Source organism: Panthera onca, chromosome B3 (assembly GCF_046562875.1).
Source record: "Panthera onca isolate mPanOnc1 chromosome B3, mPanOnc1 haplotype 2, whole genome shotgun sequence".
Lineage (NCBI taxonomy): Eukaryota > Metazoa > Chordata > Mammalia > Carnivora > Felidae > Panthera > Panthera onca.
In genome coordinates, this window is record NC_138344.1 from 93,096,481 (window position 1) to 93,117,461 (window position 20,981).

The 20,981-nt window shown below is 38.6% G+C and overlaps 1 protein-coding gene across 3 annotated transcripts in view; it reads right to left on the minus strand.

Annotated features, from left to right (window-relative positions):
• Positions 1 to 20,981, minus strand: part of MIS18BP1 (MIS18 binding protein 1) — a 57,414-nt gene that overhangs the window by 31,105 nt on the left and 5,328 nt on the right. For 2 of the 3 annotated variants that reach the window (XM_060619618.3, XM_060619622.3), the window contains exons 3-4: positions 17,797 to 17,901; positions 17,091 to 17,575 (exon numbers count right to left, since the gene is read on the minus strand). In XM_060619618.3, the coding sequence (XP_060475601.3) occupies positions 17,091 to 17,575; positions 17,797 to 17,901 (590 nt within the window). The remainder of the gene's footprint in view (positions 1 to 17,090; positions 17,576 to 17,796; positions 17,902 to 20,981) is intronic. The other variant, XM_060619621.3, reaches the window with a different exon arrangement.

Sequence of the window (20,981 nt, forward strand, 5' to 3'; positions counted from 1 at the left end):
AATATTTCTTGAGCTCTACTATGTGCCAGGCACTGTTTTAGGCAGTGGGTTTTGGCAAGAAAAAAAATAAAACGGCTGCCCTATTAGAGCAAATGTGTAATGTGTGTGTGCATGCACGTATAAGCACAGGGGTTGAGGGGGGAGAGGATGTGTGGAAGCAAGTCGACTGGTGGTGGTTATATCCAAACAAATGGACAAATAATGTCTGCCAGTGATAATTATCAAAAATAATTACAAGGGGAGAAGTAGGGGGATCCATACTTCCCGTGTCTCTCAAAGAAAGAAGTGCAGAAGCCAGAGGACTTTGAACCCCAGAGCCTGGGAGGAAAAGAGACTGAATCTACCAGGAAGAAAACAGGAAAACTGGAGAAAAGATAGGTGGGTGACTGCGAACTGGGGGAGATAAAAAGGGCTGTGTGGGCACGGAGGTGAGAGACTCCCTTCCGCAGAAAAACAAAGGAAACAGAAAAAGCGGCTAGGGAAGTGCAGGACCATATCTGGACAGGAGAAAGACCTCAGACTGAGACTGAGAGGGATCCTATCTCTAACTGAGGGGCTTTCTTTGCACTGGGGTCGGCTGCCTGTCCACGCACCTGGGTAGGTCAGGGGAGCAGTCTGCAGTTGGAGAAAGTGATTCCCTCCCTGCGGGGCTGCGCGATAGTACAAAGCCTGCCTGCGTCTGCCGTCCCCGGGCTCAGTGGCTGGGCTGAGGACACAGGCCGCAGTAGGAGAAGGAGGCCCCCTCCCTGGAGTGCTGTGGGAAAAGACAAAGCCTGCCTGTGTATGCCACCCCAGGGGGCTCCCCAGCAAGGTAGGTCGGCTGGCTGCACAGTCTACAATAGGAGAAAGTGGCCCCCTCCCTGGAGTGCTGTGGGAAAAGACAAAGCCTGCCTGTGTCCGCCTGCGTTCACCACCCCTGGCGGCAAGTACTGCGGTGCAGTCTGCAGTAGGAGAAGGCAATCCTCCCTGAAGTGCAGAGGCACAGACATATCCAGCCAGGACCACATATCGGGCTGCATTGAGAGAAGCTTCCCCAGTGCCAGAGTGCACGGAACAGGACTTTGAGTCCTAGCCAAGCACAGGGTCAGGGGAGTTGGCAGAGAGAGAAGGAATGCCCCGTCTGCAGCCATGGCACAGTGAGGATGACTCAAACTGAGTCCACCGGGTCCAGCTCTGTGGAGAAGAGACTAGGGAATCACCATCTCCCCGCTGCCGCCACCACCACCACCACCACCACCAAGGCAGGGCCTCAGGGATCACTCAAGGGGCCCACAGTGGAGGTGGGTCCAGACTACACCAAACCATGCCCCTTTGCACTGGGTAACTAACTGCCTATCTACCAGAGCGGGACAGACCCTGCGGACAGCTCCTCCAAACAAGTGCAGCAGCGTTGCCTGGATTAACTCTAGGTCAATTCTGGATATATAGATATATTCTACCCACCCCATTTCTCCTCCTTATCTCTTCCTTCCCCTAGGCTGGTTACTCTGGTTATTGGTCTAAACAGACATATTCAATCCATTGTCTTGATACATGTTCTACACCTCCTTCTTAACACTCCCTTCTCTCTCTCTGAAATAATCAAGCCATATAGTTTCTCTGTCTAGGTAACTTTATCTTTGTTTCATTTTCTCCGCCTCCTTCTTTATTTTCCTTTCTCTCTCTCTGGATTAAGCCTTTTAGTCTCTCTGCCTCGTCAATGTTTATTTTTTCTCCCCCCCAACCCCCGCCTCCTGTCATTTCTCTCTTTGTATGTGCTCCTCCTTCAGCACTGCCTCCACCCTCTTCATTACTTGTAGTTGGTGTTTTGGGGTTTCTTGTTTTTAGTCTTTAGATTTTTGTTTTTGTTTATTTGTTTGTTTGTGTTGTTTGTGTGTTTGCATGTTTTTGTCTCCTGTTTGTCTATCTGTTCTCCTTTACAGGGCTAATCCAAAGAACAAATCAAAGCACACCTGGTGGGGGGTCCAAAATATCACTAAGAGTAGAGTAATAAAATAACCAAAGTCACAACAACAGACAGCAAGTAACAATCTTCGAAAAAACACCTCCTGAAGGGCCAGGCTGTGGACAGTGTATGACCCTCCTTTAATATAGCAGTGCTCGCAGGTGCAGAGCACACAACAAGCTTTTAAAACACATAAGGGACAGAAAACTAGCCAAAATGATGAAACGGAAGAATTCTCCTCAAAAGAAATTCCAGTAAGTAGCAACAGCTAATGAACTAATCAAACCAATTTAAGTGATATAAGTGAACAAGAATTTAGAATAATAGTCATAAAATTAATTGCTGGGCTTGAAAAAAGCACAGAGGACAGCAGAGAATCTACTGCTACAGAGATCAAGGGACTCAAAAACAGTCATGATGAATGAAAAAATGCTATAAATGAAGTGCAAAATAAAACTGAGGTGGCCACAGTGTGGACTGAAGAGGCAGAGGGGAGAATAGGTGAATGAGAAGATAAAATTATGGAAAAAGAGGAAGCTGAGAAAAAGATTAAAAAATCCAGGAATACGAGGGGAGGATTAGAGAACTAAGGGGTGCAATCAAATGGAAGAATATCTGTATCATAGGAATTCCAGAAGATGAAAAGAGAAAGAAAAGGGCTGAAGATGTACTTGAACAATTCATAGCTGAGAACTTCCCCAATCTGGGGAAGGAAACAGGCAGTGAAATCCAAGATGCACAGAGTACTCCCATCAGATGAAACTTGAATCGATCTGCTGCATGACATATCATAGTGAAAGTGGCAAAATACAAGAATAAGGAGAGAATTCTGAAAGCAGCTAGGGATAAACAGGCCTTAACATACAAAGGTAGACATATAAGGGTAGTAGCAGACTTATGTACTGAAACTTGGCAGGCCAGAAAGGAATGACAGGAAATCTTCAATGTGATGAACAGGAAAAATATGTAGCCAAGAATCCTTTATCCAGCAAGCCTGTAATTCAGAATAGGAAAGATAAAGGTTTTCCCAAACAAACAAAAACTGAAGGAATTCATCACCACTAAACCAGCCCTACAAGAGATCCTAAGGGGAACTCTGCGAGTGAAATGTTGCAAGGACCACAAAGTACCAGAGACATCACTACAAGCATGAAACCTACAGACATCACAATGACTCTAAACCCATATCTGTCAATAATAACACTGAATGTAAATGGACTAAATACTCCAACCAAAAGACAGAGGGTATCAGAATGGACAAAAAAACAAGACCCATCTCTCTGCTGTCTACAAGAGACTCATTTTAGACCTGAGGACACCTTCAGATTGAAAGTGAGGGGATGGAGAACTATCTGTCATGTTACTGGAAGTCAAAAGAAAGCTGGAGTAGCCATACTTACATCAAACAAACTCGACTTTAAATTAAAGGCTGTAACAAGAGATGAAGAAGGGCATTATATAATAATTACAGGGTCTATCCATCAGGAAAAGCAAACAATTATAAATGTCTATGCACCGAATTCGGCAACACCCAAATATATAAAACAATCACAAACATGAGCAATCTTACTGATAAGAATGTGGTAACTACAGGGGACATTAATACTCTACTTACAACAATGGACAGATCATCTAGACAGAGAATCAATAAAGAAACAAGAACCCTGAATGATACATTGGACCGGATAGACTTGACAGATATATTTAGAACTCTGCATTCCAAAGCAACAAAATATACTTTCTTCTTGAGTGCACATGGAAATTCTCTAAGATAGATCACATACTGGGCCACAAAACAGCCTTTAATAAGTATAAAATAACTGAGATCATACCATGCACACTTTCAGATCACAATGCTATGAAGTTTGAAATCAACCACAGGAAAAAGTCTGGAAAACCTCCAAAAGCATGGAGGTTAAAGAACATCCTACTAAAGAATGAATGGGTCAACCAGGCAATTAGAGAAGAAATTAAAAAATATATGGAAACAAAATGAAAATACAACAATTCAAACGCTTTGGGATGCAGCGAAGGCAGTCCTGAGAGGAAAATGCATTGCAATCCAGGCCTATCTCAAGAAACAAGAAAAATCCCAAATACAAAATCGAATAGCACACCTAAAGAAACTAGAAGCAAAACAGCAAAGACACCTCAAACCCAGCAGAAAAAGAGAAATAATAAAGATCAGAGCAGAAATAAACAATACAGAATCCAAAAAAAACAGTAGATCAGATCAATGAAACCAAGAGTTGGTTTTTTGAAAAAATAAGCAAAATTGATAAACCTCTAGCCAGGCTTCTCAAAAAGAAAAGAGAGAGGACCCAAATAGATAAAATCACAAATGAAAATGAAATTATTACAATCAATCCCTGAGAAATTTTCAGGGAATACTATGAAAAATTATATGCCAACAAACTGGACAACCTGGAAGAAATGGACAAATTCCTAAGCACCCACACAGTTCCAAAACTCAAATGGGAAGAAATAGAAAATTTGAACAGGCCCATAAATAGGGAAGATATTAAATCAGTTATCAAAAATCTCCCAAATGGGGCACCTGGATGGGGCTCAGTCAGTTGAGCGTCCGACTTTGGCTCAGGTCATGATCTCACGGTCTGTGAGTTCGAGCCCCATGTCAGGCTCTGTGCTGACACCTCAAAGCCTGGAGCTTGCTTTGGATTTTGTGTCTCCCTCTCTCTCTGCCCCTCCCCCACTCATGCTCTGTCTCTCTCTCTCTGTCAAAAATAAATAAACATTAAAAAATAAAAACAAAAATCTCCCAACAAATAAAACTCCAGGACCAGATGGCTTCCCTGGTGAATTCTACCGGACATTTAAGCAGAGATAATACCTATCTTTCTCAAGCTGTTCCAAAAAACAGAAAGGGAAGGAAAACTTCCAGACTTATTCTATGAAGCCACCATTACTTTGATTTCCAAACCAGAGAAACCCAGCAAAAAACGAGAACTACAGGCCAATATCCCTGATGAATATGGATGCAAAAATTCTCAACAAGATACTAGCAAATTGAATTCAACAGCATATAAAAAGAATTATTCGCCATGATCAAGTGGGATTCATTCCTGGGTTGCAGGGCTGGTTCAATATTTGCAAATCAATCAATGTGATACATCATATTAATAAAAGATAAGAACCATATGATCCTGTCACTAGATGTAGAAAAAGCATTTGACAAAATACAGCATCCTTTCTTAATAAAAGCCCTCCAGAAAGTTGGGATACAAGGAACATACTTAAACATCATAAGAGTCACTTATGAAAAGCCCACAGTTAATATCCTCAATGCGGAAAAACTGAGAGCTTTCCGCCTGAGATCAGCAACACAACAGGGATGTCCACTCCCACCACTGTCGTTTAACATAGAATTGGAAGTCCTAGCATCAGCAATCAGACAACAAAAGGAAATCAAAGGCATCAAAATTGGCAAAGATGAAGTCAAACTTTCACTTTTCACAGACAACATGATACTCTACATGGAAAACCTCACAGACTCCAAAAGTCTGCTGGAACTGATACATGAATTCAGCAAAGTCACAGGGTACCAAATCAATGTACAGAAATTGGTTGCATTTTTATACACCAATAATGAAGCAACAGAAAGGGAAATAAAGAAACTGATCCCATTCACAGTTGCACCCAGAACCACAAAATATCTAGAAATAAACCTAACCAAAGAGGTAAAAGATCTGTATGCTGAAAACTATAGGAAGCTTATGAAGGAAACTGAAGAAGATACAAAGAAATGGAAAAACATTCCATGCTCATGGATTCGAAGAATAAATATTGTTAAAACGTTAATACTACCCAAAACAATCTACACATTCAATGCAATTCCAATCAAAACTGCACTGGCATTCTTCTCAAAACTAGAACAAACAATTCTAAAATTTGTATGGAACCACAAAAGACCCCAAATAGCCAAGGTAATACTGAAGAAAACCAAAGTGGGAGGCATCACAATCCCAGACTTTTAGCCTCTACTACAAAGCTATAATCATCAAGACAGCATGGTATTGGCACAAAAACAGACACATAGACCAATGGAATAGAAAAGAGACTCCAGAATTGGACCCACAAAAGTATGGCCAACTAATCTCTGACAAAGCAGGAAAGAATATCCAATGGAAAAAAGACAGTCTCTTTAACAAATGGTGCTGGGAGAACTGGACAGCAACATGCAGAAGGAGAATAAAACTAGACCACTTTCTTACACCATTCACAAAAATAAACTCAAAATGGATGAAGGACCTGAATGTGAGACAGGAAACCATCAAACCCTAGAGGAGAAAGCAGGAAAAAACCTCTCTGACCTCAGCCACAGCAATTTCTTACTCGATACATCTCCAAAGGCAAGGGAATTAAAAGCAAACATGAACTATTGGGACTTCATCAAGATAAAAAGCTTCTGCAATGCAAAGGAAACAATCAACAAAACTAAAAGGCAACTGACAGAATGGGAAAAGATATTTGCAAATGGCATATCGGATAAAGGGCTAGTATCCAAAATCTATGAAGAACTCACCAAACTCCACACCCGAAAAACAAATAATCTAGTGAAGAAATGGGCAGAAGACAAGAATAGACATTCTTCTAAAGAAGACATCCAGACGGCCAACAGGCACATGAAAAGATGCTCAATGTTATTCCTCATCAGGGAAATACAAATCAAAACCACACTGAGATACCACCTCGTGCCTGTCAGAGTGACTAAAATGAACAAATCAGGAGACTATTGATGCTGGAGAGGATGTGGGGAAATGGGAACCTTCTTGCACTGTTGGTGGGAATGCAAACTAATGCAGCCGCTCTGGAAGACAGTGTGAAAGTTCCTCAAAAAATTAAAAATAGATCTACCCTATGACCAGCAATAGCACTGCTAGGAATTTACCCAAGGGATACAGGAGTGGTGATGCGTAGGGGCCCTTGTACTGCAATGTTTATAGCAGCACTTTCAACATAGCCAAATTATGGAAAGAGCCTAAATGTCCATCAACTGATGAATGGATAAAGAAATTGTGGTTTATGTATACAATGGAATACTACTTGGCAATGACAAAGAATGAAATCTGGCCATTTGTAGCAACGGGGATGGAACTGGAGAGTATTATGGTAAGTGAAGTAAGTCAGGCAGAGAAAGAAAGGTATCGTATGTTTTCACTCCTACGTGGATCCTGAGAAACTTAACAGAAGTCCATGGGGGAGGTGAAGGGGGGAAAAACGTTACAGAGAGGGAAGGAGGCAAATCATAATAGACTCTTACATACTGAGAACAAACTGAGGGTTGATGGGGGTTGGGGGAGAGGGGAAATGGGTGATGGGCATTGAGGAGGGCACCTGTTGGGATGAGCGCTGGATGTTGTATGGAAACCAATTTCACAATAAATTATATTTAATATAAAAAATAAAAATAAAAATTCTCCCTGTTCATGTTCAAAATAAAGAAAATAGTAAGTATAAGGAATACTTACTTAGTAATGGAAGGTCTTGGAACAGAGAAATGAATAAAGTGAGGAATAAGCCATATGGGTATCTCGGAGTAGAGTCCTCCAGGCAAAGGGAACACGTACAAAGGCCCTTAGCAGATAGCACAGAGGGCAAAGTAGCTTGAAAGGAGTAATCAAGAGAGCAAGGGGTAGGCATGTCCAGGACGAAATTATGTAGAGTCTTGTAAACTATGGTAAAGGCTTAGGGTTTTCTCTTGAAGACAGAAAATTTAGAGGATTTGGAGCAGAGTAATGAGATGATTTATTATTTTAAGGGGCTACTAGGTAGAAATTGGACTATATAAAAAATCTGGCTTCTTTCTGGAGAGGGAGGCAACAGAGGAAGCAGGGAGACCATTAGTGTATATATATTATGCAAGAAATTATAGTGCTCTGGACCACTAAGCAGTGATTGAATAGTGAGAAGTGGCCAAATTCAGGACAGCAGAATCAACAGGATTTCCTCAAGGTTTGGATGTGGTGTATAAGAGAAAAACAAGAGTCTCAAGTAAATCTAAAAATTTTTAACCTAAGTATTTGGGGAAATGGTATTACTATGTACTAATATTGAAACAAAACAGAGAAGTTTTGGGGGGGAACAAATCATATTAAATCTAAAATTCCTATTAGATCTCAATGAAGAAGTCATACAGACAACTGAATATGTGAGTGTGGGATTCAGGAGAATGTTCTGGACTGGAGACATGTATTTGGGAACTATCAGCAGAGAAATGGAATTTAAAGCTATAGCACTGGATATACAGTCTTGTAAGTGTGAATAGATACTAGAGAGTCAGTTTCTAGGACTGATTTGGGGGAATTCCAACATTACGGGTTGTGACAAGAGGAAGCAGCAAAGGGGAATGAGAAAAATGGCCAGTGAGATAATAGAAAATCAAGAGTGAAATATCCTGAATTAAAAAAAAAAAAAAAAAGTGATACATTTTAAGAAGGATGTTTTGATTCACTGTGTTAAACCTTTGTAAGCAATGTAACAGTAAGAAATAATAACCATTGGGCTTGGTGATAAGGAGATTACTGGTGAGTCTAAAAAGGACAACTTTAATGGAGGGGTGATTATAAATGTCCAAAGTGGAACATATTTAAGAGGGAATGAGAAGAAATGAAAACTGTGAATACATATAACTCTTTCAAGGTGTTTTGCAGTTAAGTAGAAACAAACAAAAATTGGATGGTAGATGAAATGGGATAGGGAGTAAAAGGAAGGTGGGCTTAGTTTTGTTTTTTGTTTTTTTTTTTTAAATGCAGGCTCTGCCCCTCCCCTGCTTGTGCTCTCTCTCTCAAAATAGATAAATAAACTTAAAAAAAAAATGGGGCACCTGGGTGGCTCAGTCAATTAAGCATCCTTTGGTCTCAGCTCAGGTCATGATCCTATGGTTTGTGGGTTCAAGCCCCATGCCGGGGTTGGCACTGACAGTGAGGACCCTGTTTGGGATTCTTTCTCTACCCCTTCCCTGCTTGTGCTCTCTTTCTCTCTTAAAATAAACTTAAAAAAATAAAATAAAATGCAAGCCACGTTTCAACACGTTTCTATGCTAATGGAATGATCCAAAAGAGAGGAAACAAGGGGATAATGAGAGGGACAAAATCTTTTAGGTGGTAAGAGGAAATGAACTGGCCTTGAAAAGGGAGCACAAGGGGCGCCTGGGTGGCTCAGTCAGTTGAACGTCTGAATTTGGCTCAGGTCATGACCTCAAGGTTCCTGAGTTCAAGCCCTGCATCAGGCTCTGTGCTGACAGTTCAAAGCCTGGAGCCTGTTTCAGATTCTGTGTCTTCCTCTCTCTCTGTTCTTCCCCTGCTTGTACTCTCTCTCTCTCTTAAAAATAAATCAGCATTAAAAAAAATTAAAAAAATAAAAGAAACGGGAGCACAAATTGTTCATATAACAGAAGGGAAAGCAGAATATGTAGATGAAGCAGTAAGTAGATTGGCAGATTTAATAATGGGAATATAAGGCTCTCAATAAGTTGAGAATGAGGAGGAGAGAGATTTGGAGATCTTAAGAGAGAAAGAGCATGAAATATTATTCTATGAAAGTCAGAGTGGAGGGTGGATTGACAAGTGAAGTGTAGCAGGACTGATATGCAATATTGAGAGTCCACTTGAGGTTTGTTGTCAAATTTAAAATGAGACCAGTCAGTATGGTTGTGCATTTTGTTCCAGCTGCTGCTTCTTAGATATAGGTATATAGCAAAAGAAGAGATAATTTTAACTAAGGTCACAACTTTGTTAAAAGGGGACAGAAGGAAAAGCAATAGAGAACTAAAAGTTAAATCAAAAGAATGGTTATAATAATAAGGCCATGGAATTTGTGTCAGGTAAAGAGGGAAATGAGGACGAGAGAGTTGATGGACTAAAGATTGCCTTAGGTAGAGTATTGATAGTGGGGGAAGAAGAGTGGTAGGGGTAGAATTGTCTAGAAAGATAGGAGTTGGTGAGAGCAGGATGCTTGAAACTGAAAATCTGGTGCAGGTACTGGCAAAGACAAGGTATGATGTGACTAGAATAGTGGATAAGGGAAAGGTCGCTTAAGATCAAGAATTTAAGGAGGCCGGGGGCACCTGGGTGGCTCAGTCAATTGGGTGTCCAACTCTTGGCTTCAGCTCAGGTCATGATTTCACAGTTCATGAGTTCGAGCCCTGTGTCAGGCTCCACGCTGACAGGGCAGGGCCTGCTTAGAATTCTCTCTCTCCCCCTCTCTGCCCCTCTCCTGTTCACTCTATCCATATAAATAAACTTTAAAAATATAAAAAAAAATAATAATAATTCAAGGAGGCTGGATGGATTATCAATATGGATGTTGGTGTCACCAGAGTTGATGACAGAAGTAGTAACAGAGGAAAAAGTAACAGGTATTAAACACTTCAATAGTCATGCAACATGACTATATTGTATTTTATGTGACCACAAAAAGAGGAACAGGATCAATAAAGTTTTACAGCACATACATCAAAGAAGCTGGGGCAGGGGAGGGTTTCTGTTAAAGACAAAGAAGGAAAATGGCCTGAAACCGTAATGAGGAACAAAAGAGGCATATTATATCATCTCTAGGTCCAACAATGTGGGATATGGGAGAAAAAAGAACCACCATTTAAGAAGTCATATTCTGGTTATAGCAAAGTTAAGAAAAGTTCACAGAAGACTGAGAATATAAGATTTTGCTAATGACATACCTTGAGTTCAAGAAGGTACAATGTAATGTTTGGATAACTGGAGATGAGTGAGAGATAGTGTCAGAATTAGGGGATGTATAGAACTGTATAGAGATAAGAGTCTTGGGAGGCTTAGTCTTCTCGTAGTAAGATAAACAGCACTGTAGCAATGATAGTATTAGTGCTGTGGGATCTCCCATTACAGTTGTCCTCAAACTTTTTTGCTCAACCCATCTCACATGTTTTTAAAGCAAAATCTAAAAATTTTCATTGTAAGTCTAAATATTTGTGAATAATGCAACTTCTAAGAATACACTGAAATATAAAACTATGTTACATCACACTTTCAATTTAGACAGGATTTATTTTTTTTTAAGATTTTATTTTATTTTATTTATTTATTTTTTAAAGATTTTATTTTAAAGTAATCTCTAAGGGGCCAAGATGGTAGAACAGCACAGAAGTTTTTTTGCATCTCTCATCCCTGAAATGCAGCCAGATCAACACTAAACCATCTTGTACACGTAGGAAACTGATTTGAGGATTAACACAACAATTGTACAACCTAAACCACAGAACTCGGCAAGCACACTGCAGCATGGAGAGGTGATCTCGGGGAGAGAGAAGCCGCAGAGGTCAGGGAGCTGTTTTTGCTTGTGGAGAAAAGACGGAGACAGGGAGAGAGTACAGGAAAAGCACCCCCCACCCTGAAAGCACCTGGAGAGTAACTGGAAGAGTGGAAACAGCCACAAGGGACTGAACAAAAAAAGGAAGAAAGCAGAAAGAAGAAGGTTTAAATTCCATTAAGACTCTATAAACAGGGGGAGCACAGAGTCTGAACTCTGCAGCTCAATACCTGGCAGTGGTCTGGTGGGAAGGGCAAATCCCCAGGAACAGAGAGCAAGGTCCAAGGGCTCCTCGGGCCACATAAAGAGTGGCAGTTCCCCTCTGGGAGAACATCTGGTAGATGCTGTAGGCAAAGGTCCCAGGGGACCCTGGAGAACAAGCACATCTGCTGGTGTTGGAAGAAGGATGTTAAGGGGGAAGTCCGGTACCAAATGTATGTTGTGATTTGCCATAATCCCTGAAACGCTGCTGCTACATGATCACATGAACTTTTTCTGGGGCAAGCTGGCACCCAGCCACAGTCTCTGGGCATTGGCAGCAGCATAGTCTCATGAATGAAACTCGGGGCAGGCCTGCACCCAGTCATTGCTCAGTAAGACCCTCCCCCAGGGGGTCTGAGAGGGAGGTCAAAGCTGCAGTCCCTCAGAAGTGAGGGGGGGTTGAGAAATACAGCCCCACTTATGATAAAACTTAGGAGGAGGTGCCTCCTGGCAGCCTGATGGCATGGTCATGGACACTGTAGAAGCGAGGAATATATGGAAACTGGAGGCAAAGGAAGGATGCTTGATTACCGGTAGGGGAGAGCACAGAGTTCTGATACTAGAGACTGGGTAGCTGGGTGATGCCATTTTCAGCCCTCCCATGCATGCACATACATGCCTACATCTTCCATAACAATCCACCCCAGTAAGCTAAGCAGCACCATCTGGTAGAGAACAGAGCCATTACACTAAGTCCCGCCCAACTAGGCCAACCTCGTTCTTGAAGAACACAAGTCTCTCCTTCTGCTTAGTTTACAGACTATTAAGTGCTTCATAGTTTGACTTCTAGGGGAAACAGGATGTAATTTCAATCGTATTTCATTATATTTATGGTCCATCTATTCAATTTTTTTTCTTTTTTTCTTATTCTTTAACACAGAAAGAGAAAAAATTTACTTTTAATTTCCGTTTTTATTTAAAAGATTTTTCTTAAATTTTTTCTACTATATTTTTTATTTTTTTGTAAATTTTTTACATTCTATTTTACTTCCATCACTTCATTTTATTCTAGTTTACTGTTTTCCTTTTTTAAAATTTTCAAACATTCTCCATTTTCCTTTTCTTTCCCTTTTTTCTCTGTCAAGCTTCTTTCTCAACCAGACCAAATCACACCTAGGATCTAGCATCATTTATTTGATTTTTTTGTGCTGTTTTTTATTAATTTTTTTTTTACTTTATTAATTCCTTTTTTCCCTTCAAAATGACAAAATGAAGGAATTCACCCCAAAAGGAAGAACAGAAAGAAATGACAGCCAGGGACTAAATCAACACAGATACAAGCAAGATGTCTGAACCAGAATTTAGAATCATGATAATAAGAATACTAGCTGGTGTTGAAAATAGCATAGAATCCCAATCTGTGGAGTTAAAACAAGTCAAAGTCAGGATGAAATAAAAATGCTATAACTGAGCTGCATTTTTAAATGGATGCCATGGTGGCAAGGATGGAGGAAGTAGAGGAGCAAGTCAGTGATACAGAGGACAAACTTATAGAGAATAATGAAACAGAACAAAGGAGGGAGACTAAGGCAAAATAGCATGATATAAGAATTAGAGAACTCAGTGACTCATTAAAAAGGAATAACGTCAAAATCACAGGGGTTCCAGAAGATGGAGAGAGAGAGAGAAAGGGGTAAAAGGGTTATGTGAGCACATGATAGCAGAAAATTTTCCTAACCTGGGGAAACACAAGACATTAAAATCCAGGAAGCAAAGAGAATTCCCATTAGATCCAACAAAAACTGACCATCAACAAGGCATATCATAGTCAAATTCACAAAATACTCAGGCAAGGAAAGAATAATGAAAGCAGCAAGGGAAACAAAGTCCTTAACCTACAAGGAAGACAGATCAGGTTCAGAGCAGACCTATCCACAGAACCTTAGCAGGCAGAAAGGAGTGGCAGGATATATTCAATGTGCTGATTCGGAAAAAATATGCAGCCAAGAATTCTTTACCCACTAAGGCTGTCATTCAGAATAGAAGGAGAGATTAAAAGTTTCCCAGACCAAAAACAAAGGAGTTCATGACCACTAAACCAGCCCTGCAAGAAATTTTAAGGGGGACTCTCTGAGGGGAGAAGAGATGAAACAAAACAAAACAAAAAAACCAAAAGCCCAAAAGCAACAAAAACTAGAAAGACCAGAGAACACCACCAGAAACTCCCAACTCTACAGACAACATAATGGTAATGAATTCATATCTTTTAGTCCCCACTCTAAACGTCAATGGACTAAATGCTCCAATCAAAAGACACACGGTAACAGAATGGATAAGAAAACAAGATCCATCTTTTGCTGTTTACAAAAGACCCACTTTAGACCTAAAGACACCTTCAGATTGAAAGTAAGGAGATGGAAAACCACCTATCATGCTAATGGTCATCAAAAGAAAGCTGGAGTAGCCATACTTATATCAGACAATCTACATTTTAAAATAAAGACTGTAACAGAGAGATGAAGAAAGGCATTATATCACAATTAAGGGGTCTATCCACCAAGAAGGCCTAACAATTGTAAACATTTATGCTCCAAACATGAAAGCACCCAAATATATAAATAAATTAATTACAAACATAAAGAAACTCATTGATAGTAATACCATAATAGTAGGGAACTTTAACACCTTACTTACAGCAATGGACAGATCATCTAAACAGAAAATCAATAAGGAAACAATGGCTTTGAATGACATATTGCACTGGATGGACTTAACAGATATATTCAGAACATTTCATCCTAAAGCAGCAGAATACACATCTTCTCGAGTTCACATGGAACATTCTCCAGAATAGATGACATACTGGGTCACAAATCAGCTCTCAACAAATACAAAAATTTCAAGATCATACTGTGCTTATTTTCAGACCACAACACTACAAAACTCAAAATCGAAAATCGACCACAAGAAAAAATTTGGAAAGATAACAAATACTTGGACACTAAAGAACATCCTACTAAAGAATGAAGGGCTAACCAAGAAGTTAAAGAGGAAATTAAAAAGTACATGGAAGCCAATGAAAATGATAACACCACAGCCTAAAAACTCTGGGACGCAGCAAAGGCGGTCATAAGAGGAAAGTATATAGCAATCCATGCCTTCCTAAAGAAGAAAGAAAGGTCTCAGATACACAACCTAAACTTACACCTTAAGGAGGTATAAGAACAGCAAATAAAACCCAAAACCAGCAGCGGACAGGAAATAGTAAAGATTACAGCAGAAATCAATGCTATTCAAACAAACAAAAAACCCAGTACAACAGATCAGTGAAACCAGGAACTAGTTCTTTGAAAGAATTAACAAAATTGATAAACCCCTAGCCAGTCTGATCAAAAGAAAAAAGAAAGGACCCAAATAAATAAAATCAAGAATGAAAGAAGAGAGATCATAACCAACACAGCAGAAATACAAACAATATTAAGAGAATATTATGAGCAATTATATGCCAATATTTTGGGTAATCTGGAAGAAATGGACAAATTCCTGGAAACATATAAACTCCCAAAACTGAAACAGGAAGAAATAGAAAATTTGAACAGACCCATAACCAGTAAAGAAGTCAAATTAGTAATAAAAAATCTCCCAAAAAACAAGAGTCCAGGGCCAGATGGCTTTCCAGGGGAATTCTACCAAACATTTAAAGGAGAGTTGGCATCTATTCTCTTGAAGCTGTTCCACAAAGAAATGGAAGGAAAATTTCCAAACTCTTTCTAGGAAGCCAGCATTACCTTGATTCCAAAACAAGACAAAGACCCCACTAAAAAAGAGAACAATAGACCAATTTCCCTGATTAACATGGATGCAAAAATCCTCAACCAGATAGTAGCCAACAGGATCCAACAATACATTAAAAGAATTATTCACCACGATTAATGGGTTTATACCTGAGATGCAGGGCTGGTTCAATATCCATAAAACAATCAATTTGATACATCACATCAATAGAAGAAAGGACAAGAACCACATGATCCTCTCAATAGATGCAGAGAAAGCATTTGAGAAAATACAGCACCCTTTCTTGATAAAAATCCTCAAGAAAGTAGGTATAGGATCATACCTTAAGATCATAAAAGCCATATATGAAAGACCCACCTCTAATATCATCCTCAATGGGGAAAAACTGAGAGCTTTCCCCCTAAGGTTAGGAACATGACAGGGATGTCCACTATCACCACTGTTATTCAACGTAGTACTTGAAGTCTTAGCCTCGGCAATCAGACAACACAAAGGAATAAAAGGTATCCAAATCAGCCAGGAGGAAGTCAAACTTTTCACTCTTCACAGATGACATGATACTCTATATGGAAAACCCAAAAGATTCCACCAAAACCCTGCTAGATTGATCCATGAATTCAGGAAAGTTGCAGGATATAAAATCAATACACAGAAATCGGTTGCATTCCTACACACCAACAATGAAGCAACAATGAAGAAAGAGAAATCAAGGAATCGATCCCATTTACAATTGCACCAAAAACCATAAAATACCTAGGAATAAACTTAACCAAAGAGGTGAAAAATTTATACTAAAAACTATAGAAAGTTTATGAAAGAAACTGAAGACACAAAAGAATGGAAAAATATTCCACGCTCCTGGATAAGAAGAACAAACATTGTTAAAATGTTGATACTACCAAAAGCAATCTACATATTCAGCATGATCCCTATGAAAGTAATACGAACATTCTTCACAGAGCTAAAACAAACAATCCTGAAATTTGTATGGAACCAGAAAACACCCCGAATAGCCAAAGAAATCTTGAAAAAGAAAACCAAAGCAGGAGGCATCACAATCCCGTACTTCAAGTGATGTTACAAAGCTGTAATCATCATGACAGTATGGTACTGGCACAAAAACAGACACTCAGATCAATGGAACAGAATCCAGAATCTAGAAATAGAACCACAAATGTACACTGAATCTTTCTCCTTGAACTTGGATTTCCATTCCACTTCATTCAGAGAATTTATCCTAATATAACATAGTGTGATGGCCTAAAGTGTTTTAATGATCATTCTATATTACTTTACAGGAAAAATTCTCAAATATTCAGATGCTATAATTCTTTTCTTTAAAAAAAAAAATTAATGTTTATTTTTTTGAAGGAGAGAGAGACAGAGTGTGAGGCAGGGAAGGGCAGACACAGATTCTGAAATGGGCTCCAGGCATGGGGCTTGAACTCACAAACCGCAAGATCATGACCTGAGCCAAAGTTGGACACTTAACCAACTAAGCCACCCAGGCACCTCTAATACCTTTCTCTTTTAATAGCTGTTAATAGTACCCAAGAATCAGGAAAACAACAACAACAAATAAACAAAAAATAAGAAATGAACTCAGTGTTCATCCCCAAAGGGAATAAGTAAACCGTTGAAGATGATACAACTGATAATAGAGCAAAGTTAAAACTTAACACTTGGATTCTCTTACTTTCAACCCACTGCACTTTTCACTAGAGCACCCTGCCTCTACACTAAATAATAATGAAACATGAAACTGTTAATGAGAGAGCTTAGGAGCTCAAGCTCTTGAAGAATGAGGGTAAAAACACAAATGTACATTGGCCTTCAGTTTTCCTACCTTAATTTCTTTAACTTCATTTGAAAGAGTTTGAGGTGTACTTGGAAGAGAACGATTTGAAGCATTTCTTTTTGATTTCTGAGGTATTGTTATATGAAATCTTGGAGTTGCAAGCACGATTTTACATGTATCATTCATGGAACCCAGAAGATCGGTCTCTCTGGGCACTGAGTTCTCATTTCCTTCCTTAATTTCCTGTTGTGAAGTCCTTTTTGTTGCCACTTTACTATCAGAAACCATTAACTGATCATCATTTTTAACAGGAACACAGTTAGTATTTAGAGTCTCAACAGTAGTATTTTGGGATTTTTCAATGATAGAATCAACACCTTCTAAAACAAAGGTGTCCTTTTTAGACTTAGTGGTTACAAATGTATTCTCCTTTGAGTGAAGAATTTGTTTATCCAACTGAGTTCTAGGTAATGTCTTGTTTGAGAATCCTGCAGCTGAAACATTTTCATGTTCTTCGTTCAGAAATGGAATCTCTGCAAAAAAAATACAAAGCCAAACAAAATTTAGAGAAGAATCAAATGAAATTAAAAGAGAGAAATAGAATAATATAAAACCGTTTATATATGAAAGAAGTCTTCAGGTTAGGAATGCTCCACCCTTCTGCCCAGTGTTTCTCTGAAATGGATTGCCTACGCCGGAGAATAATTATCCAGAACATTTAACTATACATTGAACAAAACAAAAAGCACTTTACCATAAGTTAAATTACGCAGAGGTGCTTTCTTTTCCTGCTGACATTGAATCTTTTGCTTTATCGGAAGGAAAGTACTATTTGATGATTCTAGAGGAACTTCTTGCACTGAGGTTGAGTTTTTTTTTTTTTTAAAGAAAGAGGAAATTGAATTATATTAGTCATTGAGAAGAAAAAAAGCCTTCTTAAAGTCTTAAAGAGTTACATTCAATAATGATCAGATCAATATAGTACACTTCTGTAACATAGGAGTTCCATTTCTCATTCTGTTTTTTCATGCCTTCATCACATTCTATCTACATTACACCAAGAAAGAACTTTTTCTAAACTCTACATGTTATAACTTGCCAGCTCTAGACAAAAGTATATTACTGGACTTAGAAGCTTAGAGATCTGGAATACAATTCTGGTGCTGCAACAAATCAGATAGGTATATCTTAAGATTATATATGAAGTACCATCCAGTCTTGAATATTCTGATTCTGCTTCTGGTTGCTGTAAATTTCTCAAATGTTGAAAGAACGGCCAAAGAGTTGTGGCTTATATGTTAAAAGTTGAAATGTTGTGACTCAATAGCAGACACAACCATAATTTATACCCCTCTGACATCTCTTTAGTAAGGCTTCAAAGGCAAAAATCTGGTAGGCTTATCAACTAGACAAGTACGGACTAATTGTATTGCTTACATTTTATTCTACTTTGCATCCTAGATGGTTTAAGTTTTATTTCTTGATGGTTGAGTTTCTTTTACATAAAGAGGGGAAGGTAATAGACTTAAAACTGGAGGAAAAAATCAATTATTTTATTTTATATGTTTAATTTCAAATATTATGATTGAAAAAAATTGGTGGTGACTTTGCTTAAGTATGTAGCTTTAGTCTTAGAAATCTTAATATGAAGATTTTTATCATAATGATGTGTGTCATAAAAGGATAAGTTTCTATTTCTTTAGCTCATTCTATTAGAAATGGCAAGGCAATGTAGTAAAGACAAACAGGTAATTCAATCAGATATAACAGGCTATAGAATCTGGGTCATTTATTTTAGAGTACAAAGTTCATGTAGACTATTTAAAAAGTCTCTGAAATTACATACAAAATTTGTGTTTGTATATACGTGCATTTTCTGGGGAAAGAGTCATCAGATTCTCAAAGCAATGAGTTGTTTCTTCCTCTCTAGTTCCACTTGACAAATAAAATATGTTTTAATGTGCATTATTTCATTTGCTACTCCCTTTTCTCCAAGACTGTATGAATCAGATTTTGTGTATTCCCCTACCTCTATCTTAAGCTCCCTTAGAAAACTCTTTTTGTGTTAAAATATAACACTGTCTTTGAAATACAACAGTATATCCACAATCTATTGTGCAGTAAAGAGCATGGGCTTTCAAATACACACCTGTATTAATTCTTAGCCCATTGCTTATCATATGTCATACATAGAGCAGACATAACCTTTTTGTAAGCCCCATTTCCTAGACTATTAAATGAGCATCTACCCATAGTGTCTGCTGAAAGGATTATGAGATAAATCCATATAAAACATATTTATCAATTACTGTAACTCATTAAAAATCTCAACTTCAAATGTCTCAGATTCTGACCACTTCCTATCTTCCCAGATTATTCTCTCAAATCCAACGACTATCCTAACAACACCCTACACTTCTTTATACTTCCTCATTTCCTTCAGGTCCTCTTTATATAACTAACTTAAATTTCATGGTGCCCTTACATACCACCTTTGTCCTCTTCATCCTATCTGATAAAATTACAATCCTGATAAAATCCAACTCTCTGCCTGCTCCTGAGCAGCATCTGTGCAGCTAAATAGGGCTGGAGGAAAACTCATAACCATATTTATTGCTCTCATTTAAATTCATGCTCACAAGTTTCAAGCAGGTCCTTAATGTTACCCAAGAAATCAAATTTAGGCCTAGACTCTTCCATTCTCCTGCATTATTCAAACCTCCACCTCCTCAAACTTTAATACCTGCTTCCCATGCTTACTCTCAGCTGATGCCTTTACTGTGTACTTCAGATTATTTCTCCATACAACACTGCCTATCTTCTTGTTTGATTTATGGTCTGTTTATGTTTCTTGCTGAGGCCAAAATCTCCACTTTTAGATTCAGTTCCCTTTCAACTACTCAAGGGTATCATACTACCAATTTTAGTTTTTCCTTCCCTACTGGATCATTTCCAATAGCATACAAAAATGTTCTTTCATCATACATTAAAAACAATATTTTAAAACCATATTGCCCATATTTCTCTGCTGTCTTCTAAGAGTTATCTATATTCACCACTGTCAACTTCTCTCCCTCACATTCTCTCTTGAACCCTCTTGAATCATGTTTTTGCTCCTATCACTTCACCAAACTCCCCTTATTAAAGCCACCAATGACCCTCATGTTGCTAAATCCAGCATTCAAATCTCAGCCTTTATCTTACTTCACTCATTAGCAGCATTAGATACAGCCAAAGACTCCTTCCTTCAAGCATTTTGTTCCTTTGGCTTCCAAAGTATCACTCTTGGTTTTTCTTCTTCCTCATCTTCTTCTCGTGGTCTTCACTACTATCTTTTATTTGAAATTCCAAATTTTGGGGTGCTCCAGGATACATCACTGAATGTTTCTCTTTTTACACTTACTCCTTGATGATCTCCTTTAATCTCTTTAAATACCATTTAGGTGCTAATAATTCCCAAGTGTATTTTTCTCACCTGAACCACTTCTCTAAATTCCAACGAATTTTTTCAGAAGTGTTAATTCACATCTACACTTCAATTTTTAATAGATATAGCAAAATTAACATACCAAAAATGTAATTACAGAGCCCCCTGCCCTGTCTATTCCATATCAGTTAAACCACTCTAACCTTCCAGTTACTCGGGCAAAAAACAAACAAACAAACAAAAAAACAAAAAGCCAAAAAACCAAAAAACAACCCAGAACCAACCAAACAACATAAAACACCCTACAGCCACCCTTTATATCTTTTATGTTCCACATCCTATGAGCTCTTCCTTCAAAATACACCCAGAATCCAAGCACGTATTATTTTCACTGCTACCACCTAAACCAAACTAACACCATCTCTCACCTAGATTACTACAGTAACTATTTCAAATCGACAGTGAGTGATATTTTTAAAATGAATCAGATCTTGTCACTTATCAGCTTGGAA